The following is a 13,384-nucleotide window of genomic DNA, read 5'->3' on the forward strand; positions in this document are numbered from 1 at the left end:
ATATGACGTTATCTTCCAAAATCTTAAGGAAAAAAAGCACACAGAAAGAACCTAACCTTCGCAAGGCTGGGAGCTGTAGTGTTTACCGAAGGCTTTGTCTTTGGGAATGTCAGGATATAGGTACTTCAGAGGGTTTTCAGGAATGTTTTCAGCCATAATAACCTTGTAGTCTCGAAGGATGTCAGCGAATGGCAGAGCAGACAACCGGCCTTTATTGTAGGGTTCCACAGAGTGGAATCTCACTTCTCCTGGAAAAACAGAAAGCAGGGGGATATTCATGTTCCTGCAGGCATCCTTTGGGGCCATTTTTCCTGCCCTCATGAAGTCACTGATTACAAAACAATGCCAGCCCTTTTCTACAGTCTGGACAGTACAGATTGCCACATGATAGAGGACACCCATACGGTCTATGAGAAATTCACGGTATCCCATTCTGGCACAACTGTAATAATTAATATTCAAACCCATTGAACATATGGGAAACAGAACACACCACGCATTTCTAAAAACTGAAACTTGATTAGCTAAACTTGATACTAATCTCACAAGAATAAACAATAGTGAGCACGTACCATTTTCAGAGTGGTCCACCCAGGTGAAAGTTATTCCTCCAAGGTGGCTTTCACTGAATCTTAACAAAAAAGTTCCAGGCATTTTGTCCTTTAGCAAGAGTCGTTCCTTCTCCTTGCTAACAAAGCCCATGACATACCTAAAAATAGAACAGTGCATAGTTTTATCTGAGCAAAGCCTGTAATTTATTGCATTTACATTTAATTCATTCACAAAGAACAGACTTAAATTTGTTTTGAGTATAACCAATGTCAATGGTGCCTGAAATACTCTTATATAGATTAAAGTAAATATCAATATTCTATGAAGAATATAAGAAACTACAACTATTTCCCCCAATGACACTAAACATGCTTGAAAAGAAAAGAAAACGAAAAAACACAACAGCATAAAAATAAGAACCTAATGAACTCATATGGAAAATATAACCAGTAACTCACCCATCAATCCAAAGGGGAAGAATGTGTTTCTTAATTAGATCTAATATTGCTTCAAGCCATGTCCAAAAGGTAAATGATTTACCAGGTAAGTGTTCCTATTGGAATAGACAAACATATTAGGACAATGACTATTTCAATAATTATGTTGATATAATAATTTGAGTTCCTCTTTTTCAGTGAAATATTTCCTTTAAATGAGACAACACTTTAGAATTTCTTTTTAAAATAACCTTATTCAGGAAGTCACCAAAATCCTAGACTATGATTTGGAGACTTAAAAAGGAGCGCTATTACATTTTCACCCATCAGATCTACAATATAAAAAATAATAAAGCCAATCTTGTCAAGGACTGGAGAATATATGCTCTCATTTCTATAAATTCAGACAAGTTTTCTAGATGGCAATTTGGTGATGTGTATTGAAAGCTTTAACTATTCCTTTAACACTTTGCTCAGCAATATTTTAGGATTTTTATCTGAAGGAAATGTTTAGATAAATATAAAAAGGTATATACAAGATTCTAATTGCAACATTTAAAAAAATAGCCAATATTGGAAAAATGTCAATATCCAACTGGTAGTTCATAATGTATTTCTTAAATCTTAAAACAGACGTACCTTTCCAAATTAAATGCATGCTGCCATTGATATTAAAAGACTACCGACTTTTGTCAGGTAGAAAAGAAGGAATGCTATTTTTTTTAAAAAAAAGATTATATAAATGATGTCTCCCTTCCCTTGTTTGTACCTTGCAGAACTTGGCCCAGGTGAGATGACCGTCACTGTAGCTAGTTTGGACTAAAATGAAAGAAAAGAATGAGATTTTTATCAAACAATTAGCCTCTTCAATTTGGTGCTTAATTTAGATTTTCTCTTCCCCCCTCTTCTTTCAAGCATTTCTTAAGCACCTGCTATGTGTTTACAGTGTACTTACTGCTAGAAACAGTAATAATATATCATAAAATATATTATTTATTCTTTTCCACAGAGGAAGTCAAGATAGTTTTAGGAAGAGAGTGAGTGTCTAGGACCAGCAGTAGTGGAAACGTGTGTGATTTGGTTAAGAATGGATAGGAGAAAGAGGAGGCTACTTCAGTAGCAAGAATAATAAAGGATGAAGCATAGTGGACATAATTATGGCTTATGAAGGCAGCCTAATGTTGGAGAATAAACATTATAAAATCACTTTGTATAAATTAGGTGTATCCAGATTACCAGGAGTCTTGACTATTACATGAAAAGAATGGATGAAGATTCACTGGGCAATAAGGGACCATTGACTTTTGATCCAGGGAAGTGAAAGGATACAAGAGTTTCTATGTAAATTTCTAAAGAAATTATACTCATAAGAATACTTTGATAAAGATCTGAAAGGATATGGTGGCTATCTATGCTACATTTTTAAAAGCTTTATTCACTCGTTAAAAAATATTTATTGAATTCCTACTACTGCAGTATAGAAATTAAATAAGGATCAAAAAGGATACTTACATTAGTACATTTTATAATATTCCCAAAGCCCTGATCTATTTAAATTTGTATTGATCAGATAATGGCTACAAATGGCAACCCAGCATCACCTGGTTACATCAAACTTAACCAAATCACACACGTTTCCAATATTGCTGCTCAAATGCATCTTTGTCCCTACTTTAACTAGAACTGTATACAAATCTCATTTTAACTCTTTTTGGTGCTAAATGTGTTCATCCCAGAATTGTCAAAATATAGATATCTTTTAAAATTCTTTTAGAAAAAGCTTACATTATAGTCACTCCAAGGAGTACCAATGACTCTATATTACAAAGTTTAGAAACATCAAAACCAAAGTTTTTGTTTTTGTTTTTTTCAGATAAGGGAGAGTTTATAAAGGAGAATGTTTGAGTAGTACAGGATTTAGCACCCTGTCACCATATATTTGATCCCTTTTATCCTATCTACTTCCCTTCTCCCTCCTTCCCCTTATCCTCTGGTTGAAGTTTTCTTGATACATAGAATTAAGGATTACCTGGGTGGTTTTTAATTTCTATTAAATTTTCTGGCCCTGGAATCAGCTACTTTCTATTTGGTTAATGACCATTGTGATATTAATATGAGAGATCAAGGCACCATTCATTATAAGACTTCACATTATATTCAGTGGAAATGCATAAAAACACCCTAGAGACTGAAGTGTGAAATGGAATGGAAGTGAGGCTTTAGCCATGGGCAGGCCTGGCCTGTGTCTTGGCTCTGCTATGAACTAGCCATGCAGCTGTGGCAAGTTACTTAACCTCTGAACTTGAGTATCCTCATCTGTAAAATGGATCATTTTGCCTTAAATAATCATTGTTCACCCTTAAAAAACTTTTGTAAGAAAAAATATATAGCATTTAGTCCTTGTGCCTGCCATTATAGTAGGAACTCAATAAATTGTGATGATCATTGCTATTATTAATAGTAGTAATATCACCCTGGCTTTCTAAAACACTTGAGTACCAAAAGCAGGGGCAAGTCATCCATGTATATGAGCTCTCACCTGTAATCTTCTCTGCCAGCATATTGAGTTGATCTGAGTTGAGGCCACGGCCGACATATGATGAAAACTGCCAGCTCATCACTTCTAGGAGTTGACTTAAAGTGGCAGATGGAGGATTATTAAAGAAAACCAAGTTCTGAAATAGAGTTATAATGATTATATTTATTAATCACATTGAACACAGTAGAATTCAATATCTAGGATTTCTGATTTAACTCTTTAGGCCAACTTAAGTTAACAATACAGATTATCTCATCTCCGTTGTGCTTTTTAATTAAGATTGATTTTGTCTTTTCCTAAATAGTTCTTTTTTCCTTCAGTCTACTATAATATATGGCTCCATCTTATCCTTGAAAAAAAATCATTAGGCATCTCTTGAACTAATCCTCTCCCTAACTCCAGACTATGGACTATCAACTCCTATAAGTGTTTAACATTGTCTAACAAATAATTGGACAGATATTCTTTTCTGAAATAATATTAATCTTAAACAAAACTTATATTATGTTATTTAATTGGTTTATCATGGATTGGTACAAGCTATACCTTGATCAGACAAAGCGTCCCAAAGTACAAAAAGAGTTAAGATCCAGGCTAAGGAAGATGATCCTACAATATGAATTCATAATTAACCTACAATATTAATTTATAATTTATAATTAACCATAATTCAAAATTAACTTTTGTTCTGTGGATAGTAGTGGTCTTTTCTTATTTTGCTTTAGACAAGAGAATCTTTTGTATGATCATCTCCGAAAAAAGACTGTTTGTACCGGAAACTGGGTCAACAATAGTGGAACAGATAACTTCATCTCAGATTACTGCAAAAACCAGGAAAGATGTTCTAAGAAGAAAAGAAAGGAAATAATTGAGAAATCTAGTTCATTATAGGCAGAAGGTTTTGGTGAACATGAACTAAGCAGGGGAGCAAGAAATGGAACCAATCCAAGAGAGTTCAGAAGGTGAGAATAAAACAAGACAGCATCTAATAGAGTGGGAGATAAGAAGGGGAGGAACAGAGAGAAAGAATTTCTAGAGAGGCAGTTTTCCTTGAACCTGAGAATTGTGTCTGGATAAATGACCAAAAATAATAGAGTATACTCATGGTCTAGGAGCTTGAGTTTTGATGCAGAGTAAAATTAAGAGGAACTGCAGTTATTTGTTATGTTGGACTCTTTAAGTAGGCTGTGCATCTGTGTTTTAGAATCTGTATATGATCTACATCTCCAGATTCCTCATTCAGGAGCAGAACAGAATCTGGGATGTATAATAACTTTGGTAGCTTTCTTATAGAAGAAAGATGCAGCAGAAGCTAAATGCAGCAACATTGCACTCTGGGGCTAGAGGACAAAGAAGTATCCCTATCTTCCCTCCTGCATCTTAAAATTGGATAAAAAGCTCTGAACGTTTGTAGCTCCTAGCGGGGAATGACATTTAATTTCAAGGATGTTTGGCTGTTCTTGGCTTTAAAGACCAGATGACTTCTCTACTGAGTTCTGTTCCTCTCACTGCTGTATGTGATCTTAAAGGAAGTGAGGCACAATGCAGCCTTCCTCTGCAGTTAATCTGTCTCTAAATGCCAGGGCACCGGAAGATTAGAAAGAATAGGGCTGAGTCATTTTCCATGTTGTTTCCTTATTAGGTACATTAAATAAAAGGGAAAGAGCACTTAGAGATGGCTCATTATGTCTGTTCCTATTGCTGGGTACTAAGGTAAAAAAAATTCTTCCCTTGAGAAGGAACATTTACTTTGAATCAAGAAAAAATGTTATTTACATCTGACCTATTTTCTCTAGACCTTGGTGGTTTCCAGGACAACACACTGAGGTTTGGTAAGAGGGAGCAAGGGGAAATGCTGACTCATCTTTTTTGCCACTCCCTTCCCTGGTTGTCTTTTAAGAAGAACATCTATTCTCTGCTTGCTTTGTAACTTCAGGTCAAATTTTGATCAATGTCTCAACCACCAGATGGCAACAAAATCCAATTTGAGCCTAGAATGGATTAAATCTATATAATCAACTTCAATGAGTTAAATCTACAATCAACTTGAAAATTTGTACAGTCAGAGTGTAGTTAGGCAAGACTGATGACTATTCTAGTCGTTTATTTGGAAACCAATTCACTATCTCTGTTGAAGAGCCTGTGTGGGAGATGTGGCCAAGGTTGAGGTTGGTAAACACAGCAGTCAGTTATCAAATTCTACAGCAAGGAGTCTCCCCACAACCCAGTTAGCAGAGCCACAGGATGACCCTAGAACTCTCTCTGATGCACATATTTGGGAGCTGATCAGACTCTCTGTCTGTCATTTTTGACAGCTAGAATTCTCTCGGGGTCCAAGTACATTTGAACATAATACTTTAACTATTACATGAGAGAGGAATCTTATAGGTAGATATATTGGAGTTCTGGAATAAAACAATCCACAAAGACATGCCCAAATTTTATTTACATATGGGTATTCATACATACATATATATATGTCTTATAAAATATATATGTATCTTTCAATGCAGATGGGTTTTGTTGACAATAAAACAAACCAAATAGCATTAAAGGAGGAGAGATACGAATAGATACTCTACCTGACAGTCGTTGGTTGATACGTTGTACCAAATAATGGATGCCCAAGCATTAGGTAACTGACTGACATTGGAAATCATCACCACAGGTAATGAGCTGGTCTGGTTTTAAAAAAAAAAGCATAGTTATTATAGGTAGCTGCACCTTAAATGGACCCTCTACCCAACAGGGCTATCTCAAACCAATCTCACTCCTCCAACCCTGGTATCCATACTGCCCTGGTCACTAAAATGACTTGTGTAGGCACAGGAACTTTCTGTGAATATATCAGTCAAGGTACTGGGAGGAAAGAAGTTATAGAAAAGGTATCCTTTCAAAAGTGCTCAGTCAGCTTCTCCAATATCTTCCCTGACGTTGTATAAATATTTATACTTTCTTATATCACAGACTGCCTACAATGCAAGTCATTAGAGCTTGTATTGATTTAGCGACTGTCTTCAAGTTACACTAAAGAACCTAAATGGATCAATATGTTAAAATTATGATCTAGCATTTAATTAATGTCAGTACTAGACATGGGAGTTTTAATTGTAGAAGATGGAGAGGTAAGCAATTTGGAATACAAAGCATTATGGGAGATAGAGCTGCCTGGTCTGTTGCTGTAGAACTGACTTAATACTATTGGTACTGTAGTTTTCAACCTTATGGAATAAATAAATTTTCACAGACTAGACTGGGAAATTTAGCAACTGTTATTAGTCTCTACTCAATAACAAAGTTTAGAGAGCTATAGAGAGTAAAATAGCCACTTGAGGAACTTAATAATTCATGGAAACACAAGTTTACAGAAAAGAGATATGGGAGAAATCCATGGAAGATTTTATAAACATGTTTACATTCATTAACATAAAAGAGCAAAGGTAGAACTCTAAAATAATATGCTACTAATAAGATCATATTCAGGATGTCTGAAATTGTGTTTATTGGTTCATGCACTCATTCATTCATTTACTCAATTAATGCTGAGCATCCACTATGTGGCAAGCACTGTGCTTGGAGTGAGAAATGAGGCATGATGCCCTGCCTTCAGGGAGCTCGTAGTCAATCACATTCAATTTTACCTCAAAGTTTCTTATTCCTTCTTTGAGTTCAGTGGTGAATGTTGTAAGAGGATCAAAACAATGTACTGTTAATGCTCCTATCATTTATCTTTACTAATTACATTAGAAAAAACATTTCTGAAAGATTTTTATGTACAAGTTAAGTTTTTGAAAATATATCACTGCATTACATGATTCAAGGATACTTATTCCTCTTCAGGCTTTTCGCTGAGTATCCATGACTCAGGAAATCCCAGAAAACAAATGAACTACAATCTAGCCAACAAATTATTCAATATATGTGTATATTGAATTCATAATACCCATGAGATTTTACCATTCATATTTAACCAGAATAGTATATGTTGACTAATTAGTGAATATTTGTCATATTGATTTTCTAAATTAAAACAAAAATAAGGAATGGGAATTATGAAAACCTAGAAAAGACTGAGCTTTCATCTACAAATGTTGACCAGTTCCTGAAAATGTTATAAGCAAATAGTAGATGTTTCTTGAAACACCTACCTCCAAATCTATAGTCAGGCCATAGAGACAGATCTGTGTTTCAAAGGTTATGGAATGAAGCTCTTCAGTCACCATATGACAGCCCTAAGGAAGAAAGAAAGAAGTTTTTATCTTACAAATGCAAACTTGCTATCTATTTTTAGGCCTGCTTCTTTATAAAAATCAATAAATTCTTAAAGTATATGATCCCAAACTTCCCTAGGATGGAACATTTCTTCCTTTTATTTAAAAAATTATTTAGAGTATGCAGAGACTTTGAGAAACCTTCATTTCCACAAACAGAATTATTTTAAGTCTCAAAACAATATAACTTATGGCTTTTAAAATCCCAGCATATTTTCATCATTTGAAATTCAGAGAAATTGTTCTTTTTTTTTTAATTTTTGAAAATCAGTCTTTTGACGTACCAACTCTTAATAAAAGCAAGCCACATATGTGTAGATACAACAGAAACAACTCAGTGTCATAATGAATTTGTTTAAAAAGAAAGCAAGATTTCTTTCTTGTTAAACATGGTGGAAAACGTATTTTCCTCTGCTCCCTCCAGAAGCTTCAATAACATAATAGCAGGAGTTTTGTTTACTTTCTAATAAAATAAAACTTTAATCTAGATCTTCTAGTGAGAGGTAGGGGGGAATATGGAGTGAGGGTGACAATAAGGTGCCAACTGCCTCAGAACCAAGAGCCTGAAGCCTTTGAGCCCCCGAGGCTGGAAAGTGAAGAGGGCTGAACAGGAGGAGCAGTTATGAGACCAAGTGCATGCAATTGGGTCCCATCTCTCTCCCATCCTGGAAGGGGTAGGAGGTTTATTTAGTCTCTGGATTTGAACCAGAAGAACTAAAGAAGCTCTCTGAATTTTGGATACAAAGTCAAACAGGACAAAGGCGAGGTGCTGTGCTGGAGAGAGGAAGACCCTGTAAACGTGTACAGGGAAGTTCATGCCCCTTCCTCTCTGTTTGACATCCCTAAGAAAGAGATCCAGGAAGTGGACTAGACCTAGGGAGACAATTTTATAGATATTGCCTTTGGGGGTCCCCCAATGAGATAGCCAGATCCTAATAATCGCTCTTCAGTCTACAATTCCCACCATTCACTTCCAGTTCTTAGTGCCCTTCTCTTAAACATAAACAGTAAGCTAATGATCATCCAACATTTGACGAAACTTCTCACATGAAACACATATATAAAAATCAACAACAAAGCATTCAGAAAAGAAGAGATAACACAAAAGCAAACAAAGAGTTGAAAAAGATGATAACAAAAAACACTCAGTTTTATACATCAACTCAACAAATAAATTGGCAAATCAACCAATTAGAATGCGTGGACATTGGATACTGATTTGTATAAACCAACCATAAAGAGATCTTTTTGAGACAGTGGAGAAATTTGAAAAAGTAATTGAGTTTTATTAAGAAAGATTTTAAAAATTATTATTTTCATTTTTTTGTGATAAGCGTGTTGTGGTTAAGTTTTTAAAATTCCTTACCTTCTAGATAAGAGATACCAGTGAGTAAGATGCTGTACCACCTGGGATTTAAGTACTCCAGAAAAAAATGTGTGTGTATCTTATTTCACACACATAAGATAGGCAAAATGTGAATCATTGTTGAAGCTGGGTGGTGTATAAATGAAGGTTTATTGTGTTTCTCTCTCTACTTTTGTATATATTTGTATGTGTGTGTGTATATCATTACAGAGTTCTTAGAGATGTTTAAAAACTTTATTAATATTCTCACAGATGTAACAAATATATTACATCAGTGAAACAAGAAAAGGATGCGATCAAAAGAGACATTCAGAAAATAATAATGAATAATTAAAATATAATAAGATAAGTAGACAAGTCAGTAGAAGGACTGGAACTGGGGTGAAGGAAATGTTCCAGAAAGTAAAACAAAAAACAAAGAAATAAAAAATAAGATAGAAAAGATAACAAAGAATTAATACACAAACTCTAATAACACAGAAGTTCAGAAAGAGAACCGAAAAAATGAAATAGAGGAAATATCAAAGGCATAACCCATTGATAACTCTTACACACTGCCAATACAAGTTGGTACAATCACTTTGGAAAATAATTTCTCAAAATCTAATAAAGTAGAAGATGCACTCCCTAAGATGATGGTGAAAGGAAAAACTACTCCAAAAAACAGAAAACAGTTGGGCAACAGGATCAGAGGACAGCCGGCCCAGACTGAAGCAAGAGATGGAGGGTTCCCAGAGAGATGTCGCCAAGAAGAAAAAGAAACTCATATTGACCTGTTTAACCAAATTGCAAGGAGTTCTCAAGTTCTGAAGGAAGTTTGGGGCTACATTTGTGACAGGTACATAAAACAAATTGCTCAAATAAAAAAAAAATTGAGACAACTAATCAATATAGGGGAAACTAAAAGTAATCTAAGAATAGAAATACAATCATATTGTTATATGGCTCAGTTGTTGACAATTTTTATAATCATAGTAATGTAAACATTGAATATATTAACTAAATCAAAATATGTTATATAATAATATTGTGAAAATGGAGGGGAAATTTATATGTATGGAAAGCTAGGATAAGAGAACCAAAGCTTAATCTTTTATAGAAAGAATTCAAAAATTAAATGTGAAAAAAAAATCAAGAAATATCAGTACGATATGAGCGTGACATTTACAGCTCAAAAAATGATCACCTCTGGGGAGTGGGCTTGGAGTAGAAAGGAGTGGAACAGAAATTGCTGTTTTTCCCTGACGAAATTTTACAGCATCTTGTTATGTGCCAGCAGCACTGTCATCATCTAAGAGTTTGTTAGAAAAACAGGATCTCTGACTTCACCACAGGCCTACTGAATCCTGGGTGGAATTTGTGAGAAAATTATTCTCAATGTGGTATATCTACATTGTGTTTAGTCTCAAAAGGGATGTGAAAAATTTGGAGATGGCGGAGAAAGCTTAAACAATTTTTAAAAATCAGCACTGTGGGAAAATGTAAACTGAAGTGGTATTATTTGGCAAGAAAAGTTAGGGTGGGTTGGAGGTGGCAGAGTCAGCTCTGGGAGAAAGGGAGATCTAATAGTGAATATGTGCTAATAACAAGTCAGAATCTATTAGTATTAAATTTCAAATAATAAAAACAGTTCTAATATGATGACATGAATAACAATTACATGAGAAAGACTTTATAGACAACGAAGAATGTTAAATTTATACTTGTTATTGAGAAAAAAGTAGAGAATTAAAAACTCCTCTCTCCCTTGGGTTAGGTCATTGTGGTACCTTACATTCCCACAGGTAGTTAGATTCACTAGAGTGGGATTGCTTCTTATCGGGTTAGCTAAAAGTTATGTTAACGAAATGAAAATTGTGCTTGAAAATCCCTTAGACCATTCCTAAAATTACTCCCAGTACATCTAACGCACTAAACAGACATTTTCCCCACCTCCATCCCCCCACTTTCATGTTTAAATAAATGGATGACAGATGATAGATAGATAGATAGATAGATAGATAGATAGATAGATAGATAGATGATAGATGGTGGATGATAGCTGTTTCTTTGGTTGAACATGAGATGAAGTAATTAGCTTATGTTCAGACCCCAAGTTGAAGAAAAAACACATTTTTTTAAACAACAGATGATCTCACTACCCTATAGGATGCTTATGGGATACACTATGCAAAGCACTGATGAATGGAGAATCCACAATTTCTTGTCCTCTAATGGGTGCCTTTAACACTCACCGAATTCAATGACAAGATGATACAAGCCTGTTCAGAACAGTTGAGAGGCCTGAGGCAAGCATGCAGATGGAGACCCACATGCCATATGTCTAAATATTTAACCATTATAAATCAAGTTAACAATCTGTTAAAATATGGCCTCACTTCCTACCTTGACATCTGAGCTTTCACATGACCTAAATGACCAGGTTTTATCTCCCCAAAGTCCCAACTGGAACATGGTGGCCAGGGGAAAGCATGGCCATCCTGGACCATTGTCCATCCCCTCTCTTCCACCTCTTTGAGGGGCCTTGTATGTCTAATATGGCCGCTAGGCCTCTGTGCTTGTGCTTAGAAATGTTTGCATTGATGATAACACCTATGCTTGGGAGAGTAAACTTGGAGAAGAGGCCCGGACAGGCCTTGAAAGTGGGCTTGAGGTCTTTCAGGCTGGGAGTTCTGTGGTCCTGAACTCTGGGTGAGCACATTGTCTGGACCCCACATACATTTTCCTCTTTCAGGAAGTACAGCTGGAGGATAGCCAAAGGGAGCTTTTTTGAGTACACAATTCCAACCTTTTCCAATTCTAGCCTGTATAGTTTAATTTCTATGATTAAATGTACATATAATACATCATTCATTATGGATAATTTCCCCAGATCTTTGGGTTATGGAACCATCCAAAGTGTGAGACAGAGTAATGACACTCATCCATTAACTTTGGAAAAAGACTTTTCATGCTTTAGATATTACTTTACTGAACTGGAGTGTGTGCAGTGAGAGATCTCAGTGATTCAGATTAATTTTCTATGTTTACCTAAAACCCCTGATGCAATTGTGAGGCACATTTAGAATAAGATCCAGTAAGAAATCTGACATACAATACACAGGACTGGAGAATAGCAGCTGTGACAAAAAGAAGCATCATTAATTTTCAGTTTGCATGGCCATCACTCATAATCTTTATTACTTATAAGTATAGTCTCAGCCAGGGACACTATTCAATTTCACATTCCTTACAGATCGGGAAAATATCCTAGGTAAGGTGCACCATTAATGTCTTTATTAAAAGCCACTCTAATCATCTGAGATGGTTATGGATTTAAAATATCAATATTTATAATAGTTATATGGCAATGAATATAATAACTTGATTGACCATATTGTACTTCTAAAGAAAAGCACCTATTTGATAATCTGTTAAGAAACTGGACGACTGGCTGAACAATTCGAAGAAGGTTCCACCTGGAAAAAAATACACAACCTGATGAAAGGTAAGTATAGATGTCATCATATTCTTTTTTGTTCCCTCTGTTCAGTGTCTAATAGTATGCCCTGGAAACCTAGAATATGTTAATAAATGATTATGGCTTTTAACTTGAAAGGAAACCTCTGCCAAGTAAATATGACTGAGATAAGGATGATTTTTATCTAAATTTCTTGCTCATCTCTTAACAGGCCATAATCTATGATAATGTTGTACATGGAAAACTATGTAGAATAGAACACAATTAAAATTCTTCATTCACTTGATGAATATTTATTGAGTACCTGCCATGAGCTAGACAATGTGTTAGATGCTGGGAAATAATGATAAGAGAGGAAATAATGGTACAATCACGTGAGAGATGGACTTCAGCCACAAGCTCATAGGAAACAAATGTAAACTGACAACTAATCCTCAGCCCATAAAATAAGAGGACTGTAAGGAGGATATTGCATAAGAAGTCCAAATTGTTAGTGTTATTGTTGTACTGATGTCTCTCTTTAAAAAAGCAATGCAGCTATTTAAATTAGTTCAGAATGAAATCAACTTCCTGTGAAAATGCTGGGGCTAGTTGGAGTGTGAATAGTGTATCTGTGTTTGAGAACACTGAACCTTGAAAGAACATCTGTTTGGCTATTTTGTTAAATGAAACTCAAGTCACCCAGGCTTTGCTAATAGCTTCTTTGTGCTTCATGACTTTCCACCACATAAACAAAATTACCTAACACCTCAGTGTGTG

The 13,384-nt window shown here is 35.2% G+C and overlaps 1 protein-coding gene across 3 annotated transcripts in view; it reads right to left on the reverse strand.

Annotated features, from left to right (window-relative positions):
• Positions 1 to 13,384, reverse strand: part of STAT4 (signal transducer and activator of transcription 4) — a 104,556-nt gene that overhangs the window by 3,287 nt on the left and 87,885 nt on the right. For all 3 annotated transcript variants that reach the window (XM_039844283.1, XM_039844285.1, XM_039844284.1), the window contains 7 exons: positions 7,677 to 7,760; positions 6,111 to 6,209; positions 3,529 to 3,664; positions 1,759 to 1,808; positions 1,011 to 1,105; positions 573 to 709; positions 57 to 248 (listed from right to left, as the gene is read on the reverse strand). In XM_039844283.1, the coding sequence (XP_039700217.1) occupies positions 57 to 248; positions 573 to 709; positions 1,011 to 1,105; positions 1,759 to 1,808; positions 3,529 to 3,664; positions 6,111 to 6,209; positions 7,677 to 7,760 (793 nt within the window). The remainder of the gene's footprint in view (positions 1 to 56; positions 249 to 572; positions 710 to 1,010; positions 1,106 to 1,758; positions 1,809 to 3,528; positions 3,665 to 6,110; positions 6,210 to 7,676; positions 7,761 to 13,384) is intronic.

The sequence above is a fragment of the Pteropus medius genome, unplaced genomic scaffold, assembly GCF_902729225.1.
Source record: "Pteropus medius unplaced genomic scaffold, Ma_sr-lr_union100, whole genome shotgun sequence".
In the NCBI taxonomy this organism is placed as follows: Eukaryota; Metazoa; Chordata; class Mammalia; order Chiroptera; family Pteropodidae; genus Pteropus; species Pteropus medius.